Source organism: Coenobita brevimanus, chromosome 61 (assembly GCF_032717465.1).
Source record: "Coenobita brevimanus isolate Jiangsu-jjx chromosome 61, ASM3271746v2, whole genome shotgun sequence".
Classification (NCBI taxonomy): domain Eukaryota; kingdom Metazoa; phylum Arthropoda; class Malacostraca; order Decapoda; family Coenobitidae; genus Coenobita; species Coenobita brevimanus.
The window spans coordinates 40,593,297-40,621,260 of NC_137014.1; the positions used below are offsets into that span (position 1 = coordinate 40,593,297).

A 27,964-nucleotide genomic window follows, 5' to 3' on the forward strand; every position below is an offset into this window, starting at 1 on the left:
ATTCGGGTAACTGTTAACTCAGTTGCACTCCTCCGAGACACCTAGATGAAGAGAATAAATAATGCATCTCGAGTAAGAGTATTGTAGGAACAGACCCAATTGTCTGTAACTCACATTCTGCTCATTGTTCTTTGTAAAAAGAAAAATATTAATGCAAGAGGATAATTTTCTCTATTATATGTCTCACAAAAATGACTTGTTTATGTACTAAGAAGATAATAAAGATGTGTATAATTACTTGTTTGAAATGTCATAAAAATGTAGACTAGCGTAAAGCATAACATGGCTGACAGGCGCGAATCAGCTGATGGAGGCGACTGTGGCGTCTGACCAGTGTACCTGCACCAACGATGACCTAGATATAATCTTAGAGGGTGCTTCAAGCCTTGCCTTACTCATAAGCGAAGGTAAGTTACTCAGTTATTAGCTGAGTCTTAAACCTGACTATATGACGGTCTATTTTTAGAGATGAGTTTTTGATTTTCTGACGCCTATAAAAATGTTATTTTGGATGTAATTCCAAGGTTGTTATTTGAATATGCCCCGAACTGAGTACAATTTTAAAGGATGCGAAAGACAGATAGTGGTCTGATGTGTTGTCAAAGTTATAAAACGCATTTTAAGTCCGGAAACATCCTCTGCTCCCTTACATCAGTGAGTGTGTGTAACCTATTTTTAACATACACCGATTTCTCACAGTGATGCAATGAGAGTATGATATATAACACCTGTGGTGTATTTGGTTTGGTCGATTTTGTTGTAACTGTTAGAAGTTATGTATGTTGTGCAGTATATTTATATGTACATTGGAAATTGCTCATTATTGAGGTGAACAAAGTAGTGATATTACTGCATCCTTTCTCATAGTTCTTGATGAAGCTAATAGAAACATCAGTACTTTGTGTTTGTATGTTCAAAGAAGAAAATCTTGTTTATAGCTGACTAGAAAAATAAGAGATTGGTGCCTGCATTGTGTATAGGTTACAAAACATCTATATATCTGTCTATTGCCAGACGCCTCAATCCCGTAAGGGGTGGCCACAAACAAATTGCCTCCATGTCGCCCTATCCAGTGCCATCTCACTGCCTTGCTTCCAGCTCACACCCCTCTTTCTTATACCGGTATACCTCTCTACTCCCTCCCTCCATCTCATGCTCGGCCTCCACTGCATTCGCATACACTCCTTGTTAGTCTCTCACCCTCCATCCTCTCCACATGGCCATACCACCTCAGTGTATTTCTCCTAACACTATCACATCCACACAACTGCGCTTCTTCACTTCCTCATTAAATTTTGTCGGTCTGTCTCTCGCTGTAACTCCACATCCTCCTCTCAGATAACTCATTTCCAGTGTTCTCACTCTTGACATGTGAGAGTTGGTACGGTATCTCAATACTATCATGCAGGGACTTTTTTACTTCCATCCTCACTTCCCTGTTCCTTATCACAGCTTTCAAAGAACCAGCAACCCTTCTTCCCTGTTGTACCCTTTCAAGCACTTCATCCTCTAAACTTCCATCCTTACTCATCACACGACATAAGTACCAAAACGCACTCACATTTTCCATTTCCTCCTGATTCAGCCTCACTGTACATCCAGTGACTTTACTTCTCTCAAAGACCATAATTTTACTCTTCCCTACATTCACCTTTAATTTTCATTTCTTACACACACTCCCAAACTCATTCACCAAGCCTTGCAGTTCCCCTTCGTCTTCACTTAACAATACAGTATCATCTGCAAAAAACAGTACAGGGAGTTTCCAAACACTGCCCTCTCTTATTAGGGTTGCTTCAACATCCACTGCCCTACCTTGTATATGTTTTAATAACCCCATCTATATACAGATTGATTAACCATGAGGACATGACACATCCCTATTTCAGTCCAACATTCAGACAGAAAAATTCACTCAGTTCACTGTCCACGCTCGCTGCAGCCTTAGCACCCTCAGCAACTTCCCATTTACTCCATATATTCTTAATACTTTCCACAATCCTTGTCTATCCACCCTGTCATATGCTTTCTCCAAATCCATGAAGGCTGCATACAACTTCTTTCCCTTCTCTAGAAACTTTTCCACTATAGACCTAAGAATGAATATCTGATCTACACAACCTCTTCCTTTCCTAGAACCTTCTTGTTCTTCTCAGACTAATTTCTCTGTTATATTCCTAACTTGGTCAGTAAGTATCCTACCATATAGTTTTCCTATTACACACTAAGAAGCCAAATACCTCTATGATTATCACACACTTCTTTTTCCCCCTTTCCTTTGTACAGGGGAATTATTATATCTGACTTCCAATCCTCTGGGACTCTACCATCCTCCCAGGCCAGTCTGCACATCTTCCATATCCATTCTACTGCTACTGGGTATCCTCCCCCGTTCTTAAGCATTTCACCACACACTCCATCAATTCCTGGGGCTTTCCCTATCTTGACTTTCTTCATTGCTTTCACTACTTCCAGCCTACTGATCTTTTCCTCCCTTATCTCCCTCCTTCACCCAGCCACTTATACTCACATTACTTTTATTATTCCTTCTGCCTACGGGTGACTTTACACTCCCTATTCTGTTTTTCTTTCCTTCATTCTTTCCACTTCCATCTGCCTATGAGTGACTTTATACTGAGTGACAAGCCAAATGGTTTCCTGTACACCAGGAAACCATTTACCATGCTGGGTGGTAACCATATAACCAAATTATGGCGCCTGGTGGTGTAGTGGGTAATTAAGGCACTCCAGTCAGATTGAGCCTGTGTAGGTTCATATCCAAGAGGTGGTTGGGGTTTATTGCTCACGTAATGCCGCTCAAGGATGAGTGAAGCTGGTCACTTTCATCTTAAATGTCAGGACCAACTTGCCTAGCCCTGGGTTCCTACGCTCCTTATGGGGTGACATAGGATTGGATGATGGATGCATGGATGGATGTTTGTATGTTTATGTTCATATGGAAGTGTTACTTTTCCCTTTGTTCTGGACTTTAATGTATTGTATTTAATGCAGGTGCAGGATGGAGGGAGAGAAAGTGACAGAATTTATCTCCCACACTCAAGCGGATCCCATCCTTGCCCGACAGATCCTTCAAAGTGAGTTGTGAATCGCATCTTGCCAGCTCACCTTATGTAGGCTCACTGTATCTGGACTTAATTGATTGGACATTAGTTTACAGTACAGTACTTCTGTGTTGCAGAACTATTTTTCATACCAGTGTACTGTCTGTACCATAATATTGTATACAGTAATCTACAGCAATGTTCCACAACCATTGTGCTGCCAAAAGCATCCTGGTGTGCTGTTGTGCATTACCCTCCGCGTCTTTAAAACAATTATAACAATTACGAGAAGTAAATAATTTTATAATTGAATGTAGGTTGCGTAAGTTGTTATTGGAAATAAACGGATGTATTAGAATTTATCATTCATTTTCACACATTTCTGTACTATGAGTAGGTTATGTACAAAACTATTGCCAGGAAATCTCATTTAGGCATGGGTAAAATGTTTTGGAGTGCATGCCTCAGTCTTTCATTGTGGTGCACCTTGGCCCCTGGAACTTTTACACCTGTAGGACCCTTGGCTGCTGGTTTGTTTTAGTACTGTTATTAATAGAGTTTACCCTGATATTAAGCTGTTGACTTTTAAGGAATATTGTAATAAAAACCTTGGTTGTGTATATAAACTAGTGTAACTGGCTTGTTGATCCTTTGCTGCAGCTGCCAAAACATCAGTCCATTTTCTGTCCTTAATGGCACAAGAGAAATGTCAGGATATCAAGATTGATCATAACACAGTGAAGTAACCTTAAACAGTAAACAGTAAGAAACTGTGTTCCTCAAAAAAGACAAAAGTTTCTTACTAATTTTCAGTGAAAGTATCACATATATTTATTTCTTGGGAAGAACATTTTGATTTATATTTAGTACAGAAAATTTCAATGAAAATTATAACTGTGAGCAAGCAAGCAATGTTTACTCTCACTTAAGTTTAGAAATTAGTGGCCCAACACGACCCGGCCTGACCCGCCTGTAACGATAAGCAGAAGCTAATAACACTACTCCTATGCGAAGTAGAGCTGAAATTCTTTCTGCTTGTGATACATTCGATCAGTAAGCTTTGTTGCTTTGTTATCAACTGGAAACTCACCCATAAAGGCATAGGAACCCCTTGGAATCTTGTGTTTTCCAAGGGAGTGTATGTGTGTGTTTCTGTGTCTCTGTGGGTGTATATGAGAGAATGTCTTTCATTCCAGTATATTTTTCATTGTTCAGCTACCATCATGAAGAAATGATATATCAGGGATTTTGTGATAACGTGGTGCTCACTCGCTCATCACACGCTCACAAAGCGCACTTTACTGATATTACTTGGCTCTCGAAATACCAGTGTTATAAGAGTTCAGTTAGTAACCATTCTTGGTAAAACTGCAGTTTATCATCTGAGGAGGTACATCATTTTGAGAAGTTATCCCATGTGTAATAAGCAAATGCATATCCTTGCATGCACTCAAAATAATCTTCATTTCCTAGTTTTGTAAATTCCATGCACTAAAAAACTTAGTATGTTACTTTAAATACGCAGCACTGTACAACTAGCGTTTGTGGTTTCCTTTAATAATTTGTTAGCAAAAGTAAAAATAACTTAATGGAATTCTGTCAGTTATCATGACAAATGTTTATTAAGTATTCTGCAAGAATAACAACTTGAATAATGTGCCATGAAATAAGAATGGTTGCAGAGCATTGGCGCATAGTATTAGATAAATTGTACGCTGATACATTAATGCACAGTTGTTTCAATTTCAGGTGTGAACTGGGATGTAGAGGAAGGTGTACACATGTATTCGGTGCTAAGAGGGGCCAGTCCCTTCCATCACTCAGGGCCGGTGCGATCTGCTCCCTCCAAACTCAGTGGGTGTATCAAACCTCCAGTTGCCCCCAAGCCCATCTTTGATCACAAGCCTGGCTCTGACACTCGCCTCATTGCTGATGGGAGGCTGCCAGTTGCCACATCCAAGCTTGCTCCGCTTCCACCTCCGAGAGCAAGGAAGGCTGCAGGAGCTTTACCTAAGAATGGACAGATGGTAGCTCCGGTTTTACCACCAGTTTCTCAGGAAATTCTTCCTGTGGCCACCATATTGTCTGAACCACCATACCATCAGAAAACTGCCACTGCAGCAAGAGTTAGCAGCCTTCCTCCAATACAGAAGTGTCCTGGATCTGATTTTTGCACCCCAGCTCCCACGCCATTAGTGCCTGGTATCAGTAAATCCTCATCAAAGTCACAGAGTGGGAATGCGAAAAATGCTCTCCTCATAGAGAAGGTTCGGGGCACATCAGCTAGCTTACAGGAGGGGCACAAAACTCCTCCAACACACGAACACTTCACCCGAGCTTCCTCCCTCCCACACACTTCCAGTCCTTCCGTAATCACTGTTAACCGAAGTTGCATCATTACTGTCAATAATTCCAACAACAATAATACCAACAAGAATAATAACTTATACTTAGATGACTACTCTGCATCCTCGATCAACAATTTAGGTTCCCAGATACCTCTCCCATCAGCACATGCCACCACCACTACAACCACAACTACAACTACAACAACAACAACGAACACAACCTATAATTCTTCCTCCTTAGAGTCCTCCTCAATACACTCACCCTCAACCGTGCCTTCAACCATCACCGTCAGTTTACCAGACACCACCTCAGCTCTTTTAGACACTCATTTAAGAGATTCTAAGTCTGTTCGAACTCAGACTGGTATTAGTCAGGATTACCCGGTTAGTGTTCCAAGTGGCTGGGAAAATAACAGTTGCACTTGTGACTGCCAAGAGGTACGTCAGAGAGAAAAGTCAAGCAAAGACCTACATTCAGCACCAGCGGAAGAAATGAAAAGGAGCAGCCGAGGAGAGAGGAAGTATGCGGGAGATGATGAAGTGGACAGAATTCTCCGGCCAGATGTGTCAGTGACTGTGTCTCTGGCTGGAGCTGGACCTGCTTCTCTTTCTGCTCCTTGTTCCCCTGCAAAGCCAATGCTGAAGAAGACAGAGGCAGTAGACCTGGAAGAGTATGACTATTGTGAGTAGCTGGTAATGTTTATATAAGTACCGTACCATTAAATTAAGAAGTTGTAGTACAGTAATATCTTGTATTACCACAGTACTTGGAAGACACAATGAGTTTTAAATATTTTTGAAATAATTATGGTCCGTCTATTTTCTGAAGAGCATTTGGGCGTTGTCCCTCTTGGGGAGTCCTCGTCCCACAGTGTTGCCATACTTTGTACTGGGCAACTTAATCGGATTAGAAACAAGGCGCTATTGACAACTCTCCCTCCCAGCACACCACTCTCTCTCTCTCTCTCTCTCTCTCTCTCTCTCTCTGCATATAGCAATTGCGTTTTTTATAGATTTATTACTATAAGTCTATACAGTTTTATGAATTTTTAGAATTTGAGGAAAAGCCTCCAGACTGACTGTCTGTCTGCCTTGTTGTGCTCTTATTCATTCCCTTTCTCCATGACCATTCCCCCTACTCTCTGTTTCTGTCTGTATGTCTGTCTGTCTCTCTAACATTATTTTTTATTATGACTGTGATTTTCTCCTTAAAGTGTTATGTTTATTTGTGGTTTATAACAGCTTTTGAGGGAACAGTTATAGGTTCTCTGCTTGCCTTCTCTTTTAAAAAATACTTATTACGTTGTAAATAAGTTCTTTTTCTCTACTGTGGAGCACACTAGAGCAAGTGGCAGGAGTAAGAGCATCCATCTCAGGTGGCGGCCAAGTGGAAATGACCTGGATTAACATGTTCACTCTACCCTTACAAGTGTGGCAACGTTGGAAAGCAACGTTTCCAAGTGTTGTGGTATTTATAAAAAGCAGTTGTTATCAAAAGAAAAAAGAGGCATTTATAATACTATATAGCCTTATTAGAAATAAATATATACATATATACTGTAAATAAACTTCATTTAGAAGTAGTAAATAGCTGACATGAGACAGAGAGGTGTACGTGTTTGGCAGGGAGGCAGCCTAGGAAATTCCCAAGAGGGACAATGTCCCAATGCTCTTCATAAAATAGATGGACCATAGTTAGTTTGTGCAGTGATGTGTAGTCATCTAACCTCTTGGGAGTGCCATAACATAGTGTAACATTATTACCTATGTTTGCATGCTCATAGTAAACCAGTACGGTACTGTACAGATATTCCTGTAATATTAATGTCAAAACTAGGTCCCTCCTACCTACACAGCACTCATGCCAGCACTTGGTTACAGATAAGAAGCTGAGTCGTGGGATTTCCAAGGCAACAGACAATGTGAATCTCGTCTCTAAGGCTCGCTCTGAGTTTGCCCAGGAGATCTGGGAAGCAATAGATGCCAGTCGCACCCCGTTCTTTATTGAGACTCCAGTTTTTACTTTTACTTTGCCTGATCTAAGCATATACTCAGGTAAGTCAAACATGGCTGTCAGTAGAGTCCTTTCTTCCCCACAGTGTTGTGTGGCAGTTTACAGTTACGGTATCTAATGAGTTACTTAGTGTAGATTGCCAATGCATATGCAGCGAAGTTCAACATTTTGAGGATTTTATTCATTTGTTCATCCATCCATCCTCCAATCCTATGCCACCCCATGAGGAGCGTAGGAGCCTGAGGCTAGGCAAGTTGGTCCTGACATTTAAGATAAGAGTGACCAGCCTCATTCATCCGTGATTGGCATTACGTGAGCAGTGAACCCCAACCACTCCTTGGATATAAACCTGCACAGGCTCAATCCAATTGGAGCGTCTTAACCCTTCATTGGTCCTGTGGGGTATTCAAAATCATTAGTCCGGTGGGGTGTTACAACAGCCCAGTACAAAAATACATGTAGTATTACTATCTTAAAAGTATTTTCATACTGCCACTTCAGTATATCTCTGCAATCACTAATGATCAAATTGAATATCTTGTAGCTGGTGTTTATTAATTTTAAATAATCAATTGCAATTAATTATAAAATTAGTAAAAAAAAAAAAGAAAGCATATGGATTCAAATCTCATTTATCAGGTAAACACCATGGAACAATACAGTTTAGCTATTTTTTTTTTATCAGTTATGTGATAAACAATATGCAAAAATAAGATAAAATAACAATCTGTGTCACAATATAATCTAAATGGTTAGTCTGGTAGGGTGACTGGACATCCCGGGGGGGAAGAAAGTACCTCTCTTTCTGTCTCTTACTACAGCAGAGGCAGGACTAAACCAGTCCACGTTCTCTCTCCCCTTGCTGAATCAGGCGAGTACTGGAAAGGTGAAAAATATTCGATTTACTGGCTAGGAAATACAGTATAAGCTTTTAAAAATAAAATGGGTGCCAAAACACCCAACATGACTAATGAAGGGTTAATTGCCCAGTAAACCACCAAGCGCCATAATTTGGTTATGTGGTTACCACCCATCGTAATAAATGGTTTCCTGGTGTACAGGAACTACCTACAGCCTCGGATATCACCTTCCATTCCTAGTCCACCAGGACTATCCTAAAAGGTTAGTTATCATTCATAGTACAGAACCATTTATTATAATAACAGTAGTACCAATATATGTGTAGGTATATGGTAGGTATTTAGGGTGACTTTTCCTAGGGTTGCTGACATAATTCATTTTTCCCCATAAGCTCTGTTGTTGTCCAACACGTTTTAGGTCCAACACGGGACCCATGCGTGATAATATTACTGTGTTTGACGCAAGGGTACTGTATATACAGTACTGTATATATATATATATATATATATATATATATATTGTAGCAGCCGTGGCTCAGTGGGTTAGAGCGCTCCACTCTGACCGAAGGGTCGGAGGATCAAATCCACCCAAGGGTCATTGGTAGACATCAGGAAGGGCATCTGGTCATAAAATGCTACATGCTCCAGTCCAAAAGTCCTCTACCCAGGGGCAACGCCTTAGCCCTTCGGGGATACCTGGCGTAAAACCAAATTATTATATATATATATATTATGTACTGGACTAAGTTGATTTTAAGTCAATAATTTTGTATGGCCCGCAAATGATGTTAAAAATATCCTAATGGCCCTTAATAGGAGAAAGGTTCCCCACCCCTGCCATATATCCTGAGAGTAGCATGAACAGACATTGTGGCAAACACCTACTTGTGGGTAAACAAGGGTTACACTGTTGAGTCTGTATACCTAACCTTCAGCCTTTTTCACCCGACATAGCTGCATGATGAAATACCCATCTAGTTTTGTTTGATATTGAATTATTTGTCTTTTACTGCCACCACCGATGCACAGGCATGAGCAGAAGTTCTCTGACACTCCTTTGCTTGTGGGGACAGTGCTGGGTGTTCTGTGAACCCTGTTTGTGTGACAAATATGAAGCACAAAAAGGAGTGTGAGAACAGAAAATACACTGTCATTTTAGGAGGAGTATGAAATATAGGAGACAAGGCACCATTGGCAGAGGATTATTGATAAACTTCTGGTCATGGCACACTGATTACAGGCTCATGAAAGTTGCTATTATGTATTTTATATTTTTGACCTTGCATTGTACATCCCATAAGTGAAATATTGAGAAACTTCATTTAAATAACTCTTACTGTAGTGTCTTATAATAGCAGGAAGTCGGTTTGCATTGCATCTGCCACTTGTTGCTTGTTCAAGAAATATATTGTGTTGTGAATGGTAGGGTTGATATAAAATAGCATTAGGACACAGTTATGGTGCTGGATGGTTATTTCATGCCCAAAGCTAACAGTGTTTGAGAAACATGTTTTTAGACAGCTGAGCCAGTCAGGTACAGAGACACTTGGCCAGTATGTTTGCAGACTGAGGCAGTGCAGTGCCATGTGTGATTTTGGGGACAAAGTGGATGAGTATATCAGGGACCAAGTAACAGACTAGTGTTACTTGCCAAAATTGAGAAAAAAAGTTTTTGGAAATTGAAGGTGATGCGACACTTCAGAAACTGCAGCAGATGGTGAGAGCACAGGAAGCAGTGGACTAGCAGTTGGAGGTATTGGGAGAAAATGGGAGCCATGTCAATGTGATGATGACTGATGCTGAAACAGGAGTAGATTCAGCTGGACAGGGGAAGAATCTGCTGGAAGGTAATCTGTATCCAGACCAAACAGACATGGGTGAATATGCAGTTGGGAACGAGAAGGCTCTGCAGAGGTGTAATCCACACAGAGACTTTGTAATCACAGAGGTTAGTGACTGGAGTCGAGTCACTGAGGCATGGAGTGTTATTGTTTTGGAGGAATTGGTCACTTTGCTTAGCATGAGTCTTGTCCAGCAAGAGGACGAAGGTGCAACCTGTGTGGCAAGATGGGCCATTTCAGAAGATTGTGTTGCACTCAGGGAGGATATGATCCTTACAGGGAACACCAGTGTGGGAAAAAAGGGACAGCCAACATACACGTAATTGAAAATGAGTACAACCAGCTCACGGAAGGGGACTTCGAGTTCGTATTTTTCCATGACAGATTTAAGGCTCCAGCAGAGATTTGGGGTGATTGCATTTGAAATTGGGGGAATTATTGTTGAGGGCATCCTTTTTGATTCAGGAGCCACAGTAAACATAATGGGTAGAGACACCTGGGAATGGTTTTAATCTCGTATAGTGAAATGTAAATCCTGAAGGGGTGCTTAGAAATTGTATACCTTTGGTAGTACCAGACTTCTGCCAACATTAGGAACATTTGCTGCTGGGGTTCGATGTGATGTGAACAAGCAGTGTTGTATGGCTGAATTTGTAGTTGTTGATGGACCAGGGAAAACTATTTTATGTAAAACTATTGCAGAAATTCTACATCTTTTACATGTATGGTCATATCATGTGAATAATGTAAGTGGAACTTGAGGCAGGGCTGTGGAGTTGGAGTCAGAGTCGGAGTCAGAAGCAATTATGATGATGCCAGGGTCAGAGTCGGAATCAGTACAAAAGTCTTGACCCTGACTCTGACTCCTATCACCAGTAAAGAAATGCTCCAATTTTCTCCTCAGTAGGCCCAAAGTTTGTCTGGTTAATTTCATGACCTTGTTCCAAAGAACACAGGCAAAGTAAAGTCTTTTTTGGGTTTAGTGCAGTTGCAAAATTCATACCAAATTTTGTTATCAGTAATGGAGCCAATCCAGAAACTGACTAGGAAAAATGCACACTTTGAGTGGGGTGAGGTGTAGGCAAGAAGCTTTTCAGAATTGAAGGGGTGCATCACATTCACAGAAATGCCAGCCAATTTTAAGCAGACTGTAGGACAAGAATTGTAACTGGTGCATCATCAACTGGTCTGGAGGCAGTTCTTATTCAGCGGCAAAATGAGAGTTGCAGGATTATATCATATGCATCCAGAAGTCAGAAGTTGAGCATAGGTAGTCAGGCAGAAAAGAAAGCACTGGGACTAATGTGGGCTTGTGGGAGATTTAACTTAAGTGTGTTTGGAAGAAAATTTGAGTTAGAAACAGACCATAGATCACGAATTCATATTTTCAACTAGGTCAAAGCCATCAGCAAGAATTGAAAGGTGGGTTCTCAGGATGCAGGCAAATGATTTTCAGATGGTGTATAGCCACGAAGCAAGTAATATTGCTGATGTATTGTCCAGGTTGACTACACGTGAGCAGAGGAATAGTGGTGAGGTACAGTCATCTCTTAACATCTGCTGGGGTTAGGTAACAGAGACACCCGCGAATGTTAAAAATCCGTGGATATCTTTTGCCCCCCCTTAAAAACACCTCTGGACCCCCCATTTCCTTTTATAACTAAAGAAAAACCCTATGTGCATGTTTACAACCACTTTATGTAATACAAGAACACTAAACAGCTACTTTATTTAGTACAAGAACACTAAAAGTTAAAAATAATGAATAGTGTACTCCTGCATGGCCTCTTCTGACTACTGTGCTCATCCTAGCTCCCTCCAAAAGGAAGAGTGTTAAAGTGTATTTCATTCACTGGATAATGCCATTATTGTACTAAAACAGCCACGAATTGTGGATGGAATAATGTTACAGTGTCAGCAGGGTTCAGCAAGATATACTGTATATATTTTTTTTTCTGTAGCCATCCGCAGATATTCTAAACCGTGTATTGTATGTTAAAACTGCGGATGTTAAGGGATGACTGTATATGATTATGGTCGTGCAGTGGTGGAAAGCCATATATCAATTGCCCTGATGGCAAGAGAGGTTGAGCGAGAATTGGTTAAAGATGAGATGCAGTAGGTAGAGGCTAGTGTTAAAACTGGAAAATGAGTCAGTAACAAGGCTACTGCATTCTTCCTGGTTAGAGAAGAATGGGGAGATTTTGTTACAGGGCAACCAGAGTGTGATTCCACAAAGGTTAACCCCTAAAATATGCAATTTGCTCATCAAGTCTGTCCCTCCAGCCACAAAACAGGGTCAATTTTTTGACTCTCGCCAAGGTAAAAATTTTTCTTCTACATTTCAAGAGACTGAATTTACACACCTGAAAATGTATGATTCAGCCAGGTTGACCAAATAGTTATCGCACAATCGCCCATCAAAGCTGCAAAAAAGTTACCAATCCCCCATGGGCAAAAATAGAAAATGTACAGAAAAATGCATACTTTACGGTAAATAATTATATATACATAATTAATGTCAATGTGAAGCATTCCCTAAGCATGAAATGTCAGTGTGGCATAAGCCCATAGCAACAAAACAAGCCAGGTGAAAAATGAATGTGGAGTGAGTATGGCTGGAGGGGGGAGGAGGGAGAGGGGAGAAGGGATGCTATGCACACACATTGCTGTAGGGGGTATGTTGGGTTATGGTTGGTTGGGAGGGGACAATGTGGAGATGACGCATTGGGGCTGAGGGTTACAGGTAAGGTGACGGTGGTGGAGGGGGGGTTCCTTCTCCCCTACCTTAGGGGGCCAGTCACGCCATACCACCCCAGACACTCTAGCTCTCATTGGTCTGGTCCCATATACGTCACCAAAGGGACAGAGTTACCCTCCCCCGTTTTTTTGTGTGTTTTTATCGATCGTGCGGGATAGGCTGGCGTGTCAAATTATGCAAAAGCACTGTCGTGTGGCATTGGTCTTGAGGGGTTAAGAGGCAGGATATTAGAGCTGGCCCGTGAAGGTCGCCAGGGGGTGGTAAAGACAAAATACTGGTTTTGGACCAAGGTCTTGTGGCCTAAGATGGATGTAGAAACAGAGAACAAATGTAAGACATGCCTTGGTTGTCAAGATGTGGGTGACTACCCTGCACCAGAGCCAGTGTTTAGAGTCATACCACCCAGTGGACCATGGCAAGACTGTTGGGCAGACGTGCTAGGCACACTGCCATCAGGGGAACATTAGCTTGTTGTAATAGACTATTGTAACAGGTTTTTTGACGTTGTAATTATGAAGTCAATAACAGTTGTGATGGTAATTGAAGTACTTTGCCAATCTTTGCCAGGTTTGGTGCATCCAATTTGCCAAGAACAGACAGTGGACTCAATTAATATCTGAGGAGTTTGAGGCTTTCCTTGAGGAAAGTGGTACTGAATGTAGGAAAACACCACCCCTGTGGCCACAGGCAAATGGAGAGGTAGGAAGACAGAACTGCACAATATTAAAAGCCTTATGAGTAGTGCAGGTCAAAGGTAAAGATTGGCAGCAGGAATTGTTGAAGTTTATAATAGCATACAGGTCAACACTCCAGGCATCTCCAGGGGTCACCCCATTTGAGATGATGTTCAGACAAGAAACGAGAACCAAACTACCAGAAGTATGACCCGATAGGGAAGTTCAGGGTGAGGCAGTTACGGAAGAAGACTGGTTTAATAAGATGACAGGGAAGATGTATGTCAGTGACAGGATACATACAACAGAGCAGTCACTGAAGCCAGGTGACAAGGTATTAATAAGGCAGGCTAAAGCAGATAAACACAAAACTTTTGCCCTGATCCAGGTGAGATCATATCAACGAAAGGAGGGGAAGCAAGCATAAGAATTGCTTATGGGAGTGAAGTCAAGAGAAATGTGTCATATATAAAGAAATATTATGACTCAAATTTTTGTGCTACTGACAGTGATGAGATATGTGTGAGGGAAAATCCAGAACCCCCATAACAGTACAGACTCCTTCAAGTGGCCTAAGTGTCGAGGGTAGTTCAATGAGAGAAGTCAGAATGCCAGAGCTGTATGATGATTATATTTTATCCTGAGGTTGATGCTTATAGCTTGACTGTGTATTTATATATTGTCTTGTTTGTAGGCTATACCTAATGCATATCCTGTATTGCGTTCTAAGGAATAATCATACAGGTCTGCCAAAATCTCGAGACAAATGTATTATTTCATCACATACTGTAAATATAGTCAGGATACTAGTTCCATTATTTTTATATTTTGTTTGCAAAGTGTCATTTTATTTTGAAGAGGGGAAGAATATAATGTTTTACATTAGCTGGAAGTCAGTGCACATTGCGCCTGTCACTTGTTGCTACTGGGGCATGGTGGAAGTGCAGGAGGGAGGTGAGAGAGGTTCATGACAGAGGGAAGAATGAAGCACTGGAGAAGCTGTAAAATTCATGTTTTTACCCCCAGAGCAAGGTGGAGAGTATTATACCAACTTTATACAAGGGTTTTATCTAACCATGTGTTTAGTGAGTACAACTCTAATGTGTGGAGTGGCTCCCCACATACTCTTCTTAACAAGGTGGAATCAAATGCATTCCTTCTCATTGACTTTACTCCTACTTGCTCCCTTCAACTTCTTGTCTATTTAACGCACTGTTGCATCTTTTTCTGTTTTCTATGTATAACTGCTTCATTGCTCACTGTTCCTCTGAACTGTTTGTTTGCATCCCTGCTCCACTAAGGAAGGCAGAGCACCTGTCTACAGCAAACTTCATCCTTTTTTTATCAGCTCTCTGATGAAAGAGTTAACTGTTACTCCCAGTCCTTCATATGTGCAACAGGTCAATGCTGGAACTGTCACCCTCTGTCAGTATTTCCTACTGCCTTTGACCATCAGTCTTTTAAACGTAATGTGTCCAGGAATCTCGAAGTGATCGGATCTTGAATTTGATTGTGTTCAATTGTTTTTATTTTTTCTTAGATGGAACAGTTTTGCAGGCTTCTACCCTTTGTATGCAATTTCATGCCTTTAAAAAAAAAAAAAAAAAAAAAAAAAAAAAAAAAAAGGCTGTAATTTACGGCATGCGTAAGCTCCTGTGTTTCAGAAATGTCATGCTGTTGTCCTCTTACCGGTGTTGGGGACTACAGTATAAAGTTATGAGGTATTATAAATGGTAAAACTAGCTTTACTTGCTCTGTACTGTAGTGTTTACAGTACATTGAAGCAGCTTACAGTAATTGGGAACACACTGCCTTTTTTTGGGGGGGGCGGGGGACTATATTTTCTATACAGTATATGGTGATATAGTATTCTTATTTGAAAACATGGTAATTGAATAGAACTACTGCATTACCGTCGTATCCATCATGTATTAACGTAAAAATGTAGACTGCCACATATGTAACTAGAATAGTGCCATTTCACTGCAGGGTCTCACTTCAAACTTTTGTTTTGCAATTTTGTGATGTTACCAATATTCGAGCTTGTTTACCATGCCAGTGAGTGATTGGCAGCTGCATATCATGATTGTCATAATCCCTCTTATGGTGGATATCTGATTCTCAGAGTTTCATCAGGCTTGTTTCCTTTTGCATACTTGTAAGTACAATTCGTCTCTTTTCTGTATGAGTTTTTGTTCCTTATCCTTAATCATTTTCAGTGTTTCCAGGTTTGTATAGTTTTGTTCACTAACATCATGTACACGAGATACAGTGTCTGGTTGGCACTTGAGTCAAAGGAGAGTTGTACCATGGTTCAAATCTGAGAGGTGGCTGGAAATTATTATATCATCCAAGCACTGCTAAGGATGTGCTGTGAGGCAGTCTCATACAGTTTAAATTATCTGGCTATGTATGCACAGGCAAGCCCTTTTGGGCTCACTTTTTTTGTGAGGGGAAGGGCTATCATTCACCCAGATGGTTATCATGATATTGAAATGTGGGTACTGAGTTTGGTAACTAGGCACACATATCATCATTCTCAGGCTGGAGACATTCAGTCAATTTACAAACTAACATTGTTACAAATATTCTAAAACATTTAAGATTTCTTTTCCCCCAACAATTTCCAGCAACTGTTGTGAAGTAATTAGCTGCTTTTGGCATATGGATTAGCTACCAGTCTATACAAAGCTTCAGCTGTAATATGGCCATCCATTAATATGTAGATTCCATAAGAGGAAGAATGGCCTCATTTTTTGTGTGTGGATTGAATGTATGTTGAACAACATTACTCCCTTTCTCACTAGAAATATTTTATCTGGTTTCATTAAAATTATGGGATTTACACAGACATAGTGTTCAAGTTTTTTAGGAAGCCGTAAGTTTTACTCTTTTGCAGATGAATTTCGAGCATTTTTGGAGCGTGATCTTATAGAAACATCAACACTGGTTTCTCTGGAAAGTGCTGGCAGACTTAACTGGTGGGCACTGATTGGAGCATCACAGCGACTTTGGCCCCTTGCAACAACGGGTGATGGCAACTGCCTTCTTCATGCTGCCTCACTAGGTACAGTATTCTTTGTGGTGGTAAACTGTGGCATATTGCTCTTAGTAATTGGTAAATTGATATACAGTATTTTCCTTAACATTTCACAACTGGGCATACTTTGCTAAAGTATTTCATAAGGACCAAAATTGCATGACAAACTGTTTGAGAAATAGAGGAATTTAAAGCCAACCTGCCTAGCACACAAAGCTTTGAGTTTGCTTATTTTATGATGTTTACATTCTAAGCAAAGTTTGAGAAAGCTCAAGATACAGAGTTGAAAGAGTGCTTGCATTTGGAATTATGTCCATAATGCAGCATCCTCACATTAAATGGGTTATTCACTGAAAATACTAATATTCTTTGAAATATAAAAACTTGCCTTAAGTATTAGCCATTAATCAGTCTCATACAGCACCAGCAAGGGACAGTTTTTGAGATTAGTTCCCAAATCTCTGATTACCCTCAGCCTCATGAACTCATCTCAGCTAGAGCGATGAGTTAGTCAAAGAATTGTGATCATATGGATTTAGAGAATTTGTGGAATGCATACAGAAAGTGTTTTTTAGGAATGATAAAGCTGTGTTTGGTGCGTATGTAGCATAAATGAGGTATTGTTACATTCAGTGAATGTGGTGGAGAATTGAAATTCACTGTTCTTCAGTACTACAACATGACTCCTTTTTCTTTGTATATTGAAGGAACTTAAAATGGACAGTAGGGGTGATTGAATATAGAAATGACTCAGTGGTGTCTTCAATTAAGAAAAGTTGAGTCATCAGTGTAGTGTGTAAGTATACGAATTTCATCATCCTTACTTCTTTTCCTAACAAAGAATTGGGTGAAGTAGGGTCCAGAGAGCAAGAAAATACATGATGGAAGATCACTAGCAAAAGTCTCCCCAGTTAAATGGGCAACATACGGTACTCGTTCACTCTTTCTTCATGTCACTGAAATCCTTACTCCACCACACAGGCTTAAACATCCACACTTTATATTACCTCTCATCTAGAATCAATCCAACAGGTATCACAATTGAGAGGGGGAAAAAAAAAAAGCAGGTGCCAAACCCTTCTTGTAAAATTCTTCCAACCATCTCTGGATTTGTTGATTTCATAAATAAAGAACCAATGTTTAGTGATGAAAGATCTGCTAGCTTGTCTTAGTTTTGTATGTAACTGTACTGCAAAGCAGAAGTGAGTGTTGATTGAGATGAGAAACAATAATTGTGGAAAAGGAACCCAAGCATCAGTATTTTTATTATCATTGCAGGAATGTGGGGGTTTCATGATCGGCTTTTGACACTGAGAAAGGCCCTTCATGAATTTCTTACTCGCAGTCAGTTTAGTCGGCCTCTTTGGCGACGGTGGCGCTGGCAAGTTACACAACAGAACAGGGAAACTGGTGAGAAAAAAGTTTTGTTATCTCTTGTTCTTGTGTATTCTAGAAATTTGTAGCTTATTATTCACTGCAGTTACTGCTAACTCTTTATGGTAGTGGTGTTTTGAGAGTATAACCTCATTGAGCTTTGTCACACTGGTACCATGTTTCTTTACATCTTTTGTTTCTCTAATATCAGTCTCTTGAAAAACTTTCATGTAACTTAAATATAGACATTATAAAATGCAGTTCATTTAAGAAAGAAGAAGAAGAAGAGTAGGTTGCTGCTGCTGTTGTTTTTTGGGTTGCTCGTGGTGTCACTGAGGTGGAACACCAGAGCAATGGGGGAACCTATCGTCCTCATCAGGTATCCAGTAGGAGATGTGCACCTTGGCTGTTGTCCTTGTGGGTGAGGTGCCTACTTGGATGAGATAGTTGGAACAGTTTGGCTCCAGGAGATCCTTTGGGATGTGGTGCTACCATGAAGAGGTGTCCCATTGGCATCAGAATAGGTTGCGATGCCAAAAAGCTTAGGAAGTGGCTTAGAGCTATAATCTTTTCCTACAGGGCTGGTATACAGCAGAGAGGAATGGGAAAGTGAATGGGCCAATGTACTGCGTCTAGCCTCAAGTGCCCCAAGGGGAGGCCAGGATGGGAATGGTGGAGCTGTTGGTGGAGGTGGGTGTGAGATGGACAGTGGACAGAAGGCCAAGTGCCAAGCCACTGGAGGGGGATCAAAGGTGGATACATCAGCAGCCAACAAGAGACTCAGTAATGGGTGAGATATTCATTTTGATTGGAAGTGGTTATTCTGTAACCTCTTCACTTCAGTAAATTATTTTTTGCTTATTTTTATTATCTCCAGATGATTTGAATCAGCAGTGGAGAGACACTTCAGATGAGAGGGGCTATATATACCTTTCTTAAATTCCTTAACTGCTATGATGCTCTCTTAAGATGATGAACCCATGGATTGCGCATTTACCTTTTTTGATCCCACCCTGTAATGCACACACAAAAAAAATGAAGATTTTTTTTTTTTTTAGTTTTTGTTTATTATTAGCTTGAAGATAAACATCCAGGGCATCATTAGGTAATAAAAAAGAAAGAAAGAAAAAAAAAACTGTCTTTGTGTCGGGCCATGCGGAAGTTTACATAGAGGAGTAGTGAAAAAAAAAAAAAAATGTTTTTGTTTATTATTACCTTGAAGATAAACATCCAGGGCATCATCTGGTGAAAAGAAAAAAAATATCTCTACGTCTTTTCGTAGCGCCCTGTGTAAGTTTGCGTAGGGGTGGAGTAGTTTACAGTGATGCATGGCCAGCACAGCCTGAGCTGTGGCTCGCAATGTGACGCTACCCAGCCTGAGCTGTGGCTCACAATGCGACGCTACCCAGCCTGAGCTGTGGCTCACAATGCAACGCTACCCAGCCTGAGCTGTGGCTCGCAATGTGACGCTACCCAGCCTGAGCTATGGCTCACAATGCGACGCCACCCAGCCTGAGCTGTGGCTTGCAATCCACGGGTGAAAATCATCTTCCAGCAGCAGGAATAAAACATAATTGTTGTTGGGCTGAATGGGTTAATTTGCATTATCATTCAGTAGTAGTACTGCAGTAATTTGTTTTTTCATATATCAGTGTGGTACCAGAACCTGTGGGCATTTATTTATGTATTTTCATTTATCAGTGAGATACAAAGCTTTTGGGTAATTATTCTGAGGGAGAATGTTGAGCAACTGAGGTGTATCTATAACGCATTTAAAGTCAGTTTTAACTTTGTTAGTGGAATCTACTTGTGTGGGTAAAGCATAAAGAGGGCTGAATTTTTTTTTTTTTTTTTTTTTTTTTTTTTTTTTTTAACTGCCTAGCCCCGGGCTCCTGTGCTCCATATGGGGCAATGTAGGATTGGATGATGGAGGGATGGATTATCTTTCACATACAATATCTGATAAAACTGCATTTGTGAACCAGGATGGAGAAAGAAAAGTAAGGTTATTGTGAAAATAGAGATCTACCTTGTTTTTGATGTATTCAGATCATCTGCCTTTTGTAGATTCTTTGTACTGTATATTATGACATACCAGTTTAGGTTATAGTACATTTGCCCCATCATTCATATCTCTCTCTCTTAAGCTGAATAAATATGCCATTTATTAGACTTGAAGTAAATACCACATCATCTGATGGGAGTGGTGAGTAGGTGTTCTTTCAGACCCCTTTTGGTAAAGAGACTCTCTTCAGCTAAATACATTTCTCAGGGTGAAACCAGAAGAAAATTTATATGACATCTAACAATTGGTTTAGCTGGCAATAAAGTACATATTTCTGCAGCTAAAGTTGGGGTAATATTTTAGTAAGTGTTCCAGTATATGTGATCTGAAGTTACAGTAACTTGAAGCCTTCAGACAGTGTTACTCATCTTAGGACAAAACTCGTATGAAGGGGTTAGGTGGAAAAAAGCCAGAATGACATTGTTGATGTCAATATTTCAGATTCAGCAGTGGTGATAGTGAAGAATGTGTAGGGCGTGTGTATGAGAGCCTTGAGGAGATCCACGTACTTGCATTAGCTCATGTCCTACGAAGACCCATCATTGTTGTGGCTGACCTCACTCTCAAGGTAGACACACTTTTATTTGGATTAATTGGATGGAAGGGAAACACAGGAAAGAGTTTCTCATAAGATTGAGACTACACAAAGCCCATTGTCAGAGAAAAAAACAATGACATTTTTATACATTCTTTCTGAATTTGGGCTCTATGTTGTTTGATACAGTATGGTAGAAAAAAGAAACTTTAGTTTTTTCTTGTGTTTCCCTCCCATCCATTTTGTGCACTTGACACTGTACACACAGGGATGTGTCATGTCACCAAGGTTGTTCAGTGTGTATGTGGGTGGAATTATAAAAGATATGAAAGGTAGGGCAGTGAATGTTGTAGCAGCCCTAAGGATAGACAGCAGCATTTGGAAACATCCTGTTCTGTTGTTTGCAGAGGATACTGTATTATTAAGTGAAGATGAAGGGGAACTGCAAGGCTTAGTGAATGAGTTTGGGAGAGTATGTAAGAAATGGAATGAATGAATGTAGGGAAGAGGAAAGTTGTGGTCTTTGAGAAAAATGGAGTCATTGAATGCATACTGTAGTGAGGCTGGGTTGTGAGAAAATGGAAAATGTCAGTGCATTTAAGTTTTTGAGTAGTGTGATGAGTAAGGATGGAAGTTTAGAGGATCAAGTGCTAGAAAGGGTTCATCAGGGAAGAAAGGTTGCTGGTTCATTGAAAGCAGTAATTAGAAATAGGGTAGTGAGCATGGAAGTAAAAAAAGTTGCTGTATGATTGTATTGTGATCTTCACTCTAACATATAGAAGTGAAGCTTGGAGCTTGTTGGAAGGACACAAGAGTGAGAGCAATGAAAATGAGTTGAGCATGTGGAATTACATGAGAGACAGACTGAAAAATGAGGAAGTGAAAGAGTATTGTGGTGTGAAAGCTGATGTGATAGAAAGCGAAGTGAGAAATACACTGAGGTGTTTTGGCCATGTGGAGAGGATAGAGAGTGAGAGACTAACAAGGAGAGTGTATTTGATTGAGGTGGAGAGGGGGAAGAGGGAGGGGGAGACTGAGGATGAAATGGAGGGATGGCATAGAGAGGTACAGTGTATGAAAGATGAGGGTGTAAGTTGGGTAAGGGCAGAGAAATGGCAGGGGACATGGAGACATTGAGGTGATTTTCTTGTGGCCACCTATTGTGGGATTAAGGTGTATGGCTATAAATAGATAGATATAATAATAGTAATGCATGATTGCCCTTAGCCAACATTCTGTGTGTGTGTGTGTGTGTGTGTGTGTGTGTGTGTGTGTGTGTGAAATTCACCGGGTCGGTCAGGATCACATGATGGGGGCGTGATCATCAGCTTTTACCCTCCTGGAAGAGAGCTGAGGATTCATATAGTCCAGTTTAAGGGCAAGGCATGTGACCTTCACACAGTTACACACTCATCCCCTTGCTCAAGGGGGACACTAACCACCCCCTTCATCAGTGAAGCTTTTCGCAACACGAGCGAGGCACAAATTCCCATCCACCAGATGGCAGGCGAGAACGTCACCACTGAACCAGCGAGCGGTGTGTGTGTAATTCACCAGGTCGGTCAGGATCACTTGTTGGTTGTGATCGTCAGTTTTTACCCTCCCGGAAGGGAGCTGAGAGCTCATATAGTCCAATCTAAGGGCAAGGCTGTGACCTTCACACATGCACACACCCATCCCCTTGCTCAAGGGGGACAGTAACCACCCACTTCGTCAGTGAAACTTTTCGCAAACTGAGCGAGGCGCGAACTCCCGTCCACCAGTTGGCAAGCGAGAACATTACCACTGCACCAGCAAGCGGTGTGTGTGTGTGTGTGTGTGTGTGTGTGTGTGTGTGTGTTCTTACCTAATTGTATCTTACAGGAATGAGTCAAGCTCGTACTGTCCCATGTCTTAAACCATTTTTATCGTACATATCCTTAAATTTATGAATTGTTTTTGCACACACTGTTTCATTCGGTAGTGCTTTCCATTGATCAGTTGCCCTATTTGGGAAACTAAATTACCTTACATCTTTATCACATCTTTTTATGCAGTTTTTTGCAGTGTCTTCTTGCTGATGCATCCCCATAGGTTATGTAATTATTTATGTCTGTTTTCTCCTTCCCTGATATGTATTTATATAGCATAATCATGTCTTCTCTTTTCCTTCTCTCCTGTTGTGTAGGTAGATTCAGCTTTTCTAGTCTTTCTTTGTAGCTTAGATCCCTTAAGCTTGGTACTCATCTTGTAGTGGCCCACAGAACTTTTTCAGTCTTATCTATGTGTTTTTTGAGATGAGGACTCCAGACTACTGATGCATACTCCAGGGTTGGTCTGATGATTGATGTTATTATCTTCCTTAGCATGTCTTCATTTATGTATGTGAATGCTACTCTCATATTTGCTAGCAGTGTATACATGTTCCATACCTTCTCACTGATGTGGTTAGCCGGAGATAGTCTGTTATAGATAATCACACTTAGGTCCTTCTCTCGTTCTGACATGTGTATGGCTTTACTTCCTAACTTATAATCCCAATCAGGTCTTTTTCCACTTTCACCAAATTTGATTTCATGACACTTGTCCACAATGAATTCCATTTGCCATATATTGCTCCATTCCTGAAGTTTATTTAATTCTTCTTGTAGCTCTTTACAAGTGTCTGTGTTAGTAATTCTCCTTTGTATTTTTGCAACATCAGCAAACATATTTAGATAGCTTTCATTTCCAGTGTTGCTGTCTGTGTCATTTATATACACTAAAAACATAATTGGTGCCAGCACTGAGCCCTGTGGAACTCTGCTAGTCACTTCCCTTCATGATGAGCAATTTCCCCTTAGTACTGTTTTCATTTCCATTTTTGGGGGGTGGAAAATCTTGCATCCAACAATACAGTTTGCCTTGGATTCCTCCTTGATGGTACAGTTTCCATAAAAATCTTTGGTGCTGTACTCTGTCAAATGCTTTCTTGAAATCTAAATAGATTCTGTCCACCGATCCTTCTCTTTCCTGTAATGTTTCTGTTACTCTGTCATAGTAGCTCAACAGATTAGTAACAAGCGATTTTCCCTTTCTGAAACCGAACTGTCTTTTTGTTATCATATTGTGTTCTTGTAGATGATTTACCCAAACTTTTCTTATCAGCCTTTTTAATATCTTGCTTACAACACTGGTTAGTGATACTGGTCGGTAGTTGAGTGGATTTTGTTACCTTTCTTGAATAAGGGAACAGTGTTTGCTTTCTTCCAAATATCAGGTAGTTTATCTTGTCTCAAGGATTCCTTGAATATTAAATATAATGGTTTACTTCTTTGCACATTCATGTAGCACCCAACATGAAGTTTCATCAGGACCATTTGCTTTCCTCTGTCTAATTTAATTAACTCCACCTGTATTTCTTTTTCTGATATATTGTATATCTGGTAATATGTGTGGGCATGCATGTTCCATATCATCCCTCAGAATTATTTTCTTCTGTAAAAACCGATTGGAAATTCTTATTTAGTGCTTCACAAATATCCTTCTCTTGTGTATAGGTGATCCCCTCGTCCGTAATGGATTGTATTTTATCTTTTACTTTGGTTTTGCTTCTGATGTAACTGTAAAATAGCTTTGGTTGATCACTACTTTTATTTATGATATCCTCCTCAAACTGTCTTTGGGCTTCCTTCCTTATTCTTGTATAATTGTTTCTTGCCTGTTTATAGTTGTTATGTGTCCTCTCACTATTGTGTCTTCTATATCTGTTCCACAACAAATCTCTCTTTTCTTTTGATTTTTTACTTTCTGTATTAAACCATTTTTGTATTTTCTTTTCTGCTTCTTTGTGCTGTGGAATGTACTTCTGGACTCCTATTTCATAAAGTTCACCAAATTTTTTATATATAAAATTTAAGTCTTGTCCTCTTAGCTCCTTTACCCAATCTGCTTCTAAGAAGTACTTCTTTAGATCATGTTAGTTTTTTTTTTTTTTTTTAATAATAATTTAGGCTCTTTTTGTAACTTTCATTGGTGTTAACTATGTCTTATGCAATTCTGATGTCGCAATTTAGTACTGCATGGTCGCTTTTGCCGAATGGAAGGTGATACATTAAATTGTCAATATCGTTTTCTTGCCTAGTGAATATAAGCTCTAGTACTGAGGGAACATCAAGTCCTCTTTTTTCTGGTGCTTTCCGGTCCCTTACATGTTGCGTTAAGAAAAACTCCTGCACGAGATCCAGGAGCTTTTGGTCCCAACAGCTTTCATGGCTTATTATATCTAAAGTATTCCAATTTATATTTGTATTAAAATCTCCAGTTAGTATGATTCTTTCCAATTTCTCCTCCATTCTATGTAGTAATGCTCTTAAACTCTGAATTGTACTCTGCCAGTGTGTGTGCGTGCATGCGTGCTTGTGTGCATGCGTTTCTTAGATCTGTGCCAGAAGAAAACTTGGTTTTCATTAGAAAACTTTGCTTTCAGTTCAATCATCCCTCCTATAACACAGCTAACATAGACTGACAACGCGCCGCACTATACTTTTCCACGTTATACGTTCCGTGTGTTTCCATTATAAAGGGTTAACCTAGACTGGATGTTTTCCAAAGTTGCCCTTTTCACCCCAGATCCTACCCAAACTATTAAAAAAACATTCTACGGACATTCATTCAGGTGCCCATACCGAGGATATTAAGAATACATAAGAAAGGTTCACTAACCTGACTGGCTCTGCTGGCCACACTCACTGTTCCTGGCACTCCCAGACCCCATTCTCTTTAGTCACTGTCAACCAAAAATCAATGGAGGACACCCCCAGCAGCCAATGGAGGTACATATGGATATACGTCATGCAACCAGTCACAGTGCACTGCTCGCCTAACGTCATCATGTGTGACATTTGACTTTCGGTGGACCGTCTGAGCTCCAGTGCCTGACAGCTTGCTGCGGTATATCTGTTTGTGACTGCAGTTTATATTTGTTGGTCACATTATAGGTGACTGCATAAGTACAAATCTGTGTTATACAATACTGCGTTATACGAAGATTGACTGTACTTGTTTACTGATACACAGTCTTGTTTGATATTTCAGGATGTAAGTGGAGAGCCTTTAGCCCCAATCCCATTTGGTGGGGTGTATCTACCTTTGGAGTGTCCGCCAAGAGAGTGCCAGAGATCCCCACTGCTCCTCACATATGATGCAGCTCATTTTTCTGCCCTGGTAGTGATGGAAGCAGACTGTTCCCCCTCCAGCCTCCCAGGTTAGTTGGAGCAGTCTGTGGTTGGTAAGTGAAGGTTTTAGATCAGTAGATTACTGAAGTAATTTCAGATGTTCACTGCAGTGCCTGACATCTTTTCTGGTACAGTTTATTATTCATTTGTGTCATTTCAGAACACACATATACTGTACTTACATACATGAAATATTTTAGGCTTATGCTGTTAAAAGTAGACTTGATTGATTGTTCATTGATCTTCTCTTTTGGCACTTTCCTTCCACCTAGCTGTATAGTAATTTGTTCACTTTAACTTGGGCTAATATTGTCATTTCTCCATTTTTAATGCTACAATATTGCAAGAGATTAAAGCAAGTACATAACTCGAGTTACAGAGAAGTGCAATAGAAATTGAGTCATATTGTCATAATCTGCCATTTAGCAGAGGCAATTAAACCACAAATGGATTAAAACCTCCACAAAGTTAAGGTGGACAAACTCAAGCTGCAGTATTCTGAAAGCATTTTTTTTTTTATTTCTCACCAGCGGTGATTCCCCTGACTGATTGTTGCCATGATCTGCTGCCCATCCAATTTGTCATTGACCCAGGCGAGGACTTCGTATGGGGTCGTGATGATATAAACGAGACCGTCATAAACAAGCTTACCATCACTACACATGACAAAATTGGGCTTCTTAATGAGTATTTAGATGTTGTTCAGGTATGTTAATTGTCTGTTATGTTATTGTGTCGTGTCAGGTACCTGAAAGTCTAGTGGTTAGAATGCCTTAGTCTCATTGATTACCTTGCCATGTGTGTGTGTGTGCGCGTGTGTGTGTGCGTGTGTGTGCGTGCGTGCATGCACGCACACCCTATCTGTTTGTGCAGGGGAGGACCCAGGGAAGGGACTGCTTTTGTCACTGTGTATAAAATTGTTGTAGTCATTTCAGCGTTGTTTATACTGAACAGTTCTTATTTTGGCAGGTCAGTATTCCACTGTCATACCTGGAAGCATGTCAGGGGACAGAGGAAGTAGAATCCCCAGAGAATTATCACCCAGAAATTGAGAAGAAATCATCAGAATCTAGCTTTGACTCTGATGAAGGGCCTCCTTACACTGATGGAGTGGCAGCCATCTTCCCTGTTAAGAGCAAGGCATCAAAGCAGTTGCAGACTGTGGCTAAGCAGTTTGGTAGCATTGGCAAGACCATGTCCAAAAAGATTAAGAAAAACCTGGGCACACTGTCGAAGCTGGGCCGGACAGGGTCATTTAAGAAGAAGGATGATTATGGCAAGGGTTGTGGTCTGGGAAAGAATGGACGTGGACCCAAAGTGTCTACACACCAAAGCTATATTTTAGCTGCAGAAATCCACACTGAAAAACGGCATGCCTATCAGGAGGAGATGGTGCGTAATTACCTGAACAATGCTCGTCGGAGGTTTGAGAAGGACTTGGAAGTACGCCGCCGCCAAGAAGAAGAAGTACGGCAGCTGGAGCGGGAGCAACTGGAAAGACAGGTGGAGGCAGAAGGGCCTGTTCAGTGCATCAATCCTGGCTGCTCTATGTATGGCACTGCACTCACTTCTTACATGTGCTCAGCCTGTTTTGCCAAGCAGCGTGAACAGGAACAGGAGTATAAACGGCAAACATGGACAGGTCCTGGCTCCCCCAAGCCACAGCATCAAAGAGCTTGTGATGGGCCTCACTATGGAGCTGGCAGATCAAAGTTTTATACTGAGTTGGATGCTACATCAGTGTCGGATGCCTCCAAGATCCCAGTTCACCAGCCCCTTTCTAGCAAGAAGGATAGTACTCTCTACCTCTCAAACTCCACTTTCTACAATGATGTGGCATCCGTCCCCAGTTACAACATGGCAAAAGCAACTACAGCCATAGCAACCTGTGAAAGCAGCAGAGAGGCATTAGGAGGGGTCAAGATGCCCACGACCACCACTACTACCACCATGGCCAGCCAGAATACAGACAAGTTTACTCCTGTGGATGAATGCAGTTTAAGAGGTGGAGAGCGATCTGAGAGCCCCTGCCACCCTTGCCTGACAAGGGAGTGCAAATTTTATGGTAGTTACTCAACTGGGGGTTATTGTTCTCGTTGCTACCAGGACAACCCCACGCTCCATCCAAAAAGTGTCATGGTGCAACAGATCAAGTCAGTACATCTCTAACTTTACCCACTCCATTTCACCATAAT

At 40.7% G+C, this 27,964-nt stretch overlaps 1 protein-coding gene across 1 annotated transcript; it reads left to right on the forward strand.

Moving 5' to 3' along the window:
- The first annotated feature begins 361 nt into the window (after positions 1 to 361).
- On the forward strand, positions 362 to 27,938 carry LOC145403666 (uncharacterized). Its single transcript, XM_080275357.1, has 11 exons — positions 362 to 407; positions 3,013 to 3,095; positions 4,812 to 6,092; positions 7,292 to 7,465; positions 16,460 to 16,627; positions 17,879 to 18,010; positions 18,554 to 18,764; positions 20,481 to 20,607; positions 25,630 to 25,798; positions 26,300 to 26,475; positions 26,739 to 27,938. The coding sequence occupies exons 2-11, from the start codon at positions 3,020 to 3,022 to the stop codon at positions 27,936 to 27,938; spliced, it is 3,714 nt and encodes a 1,237-aa protein (XP_080131483.1). The 5' UTR covers positions 362 to 407; positions 3,013 to 3,019.
- Positions 27,939 to 27,964: the final 26 nt, after the last annotated feature.

Coding starts and splice junctions, on each gene's coding strand:
- LOC145403666 (XM_080275357.1), top strand. CDS start 3,020: ATGGAGGGAGAGAAAGTGACAGAATTTATCTCCCACACTCAAGCGGAT. Junction 16,628..17,878: donor TCTTCATGCTGCCTCACTAG/GTACAGTATTCT, acceptor TTATCATTGCAG/GAATGTGGGGGTTTCATGAT. Junction 26,476..26,738: donor AGTATTTAGATGTTGTTCAG/GTATGTTAATTG, acceptor TTATTTTGGCAG/GTCAGTATTCCACTGTCATA.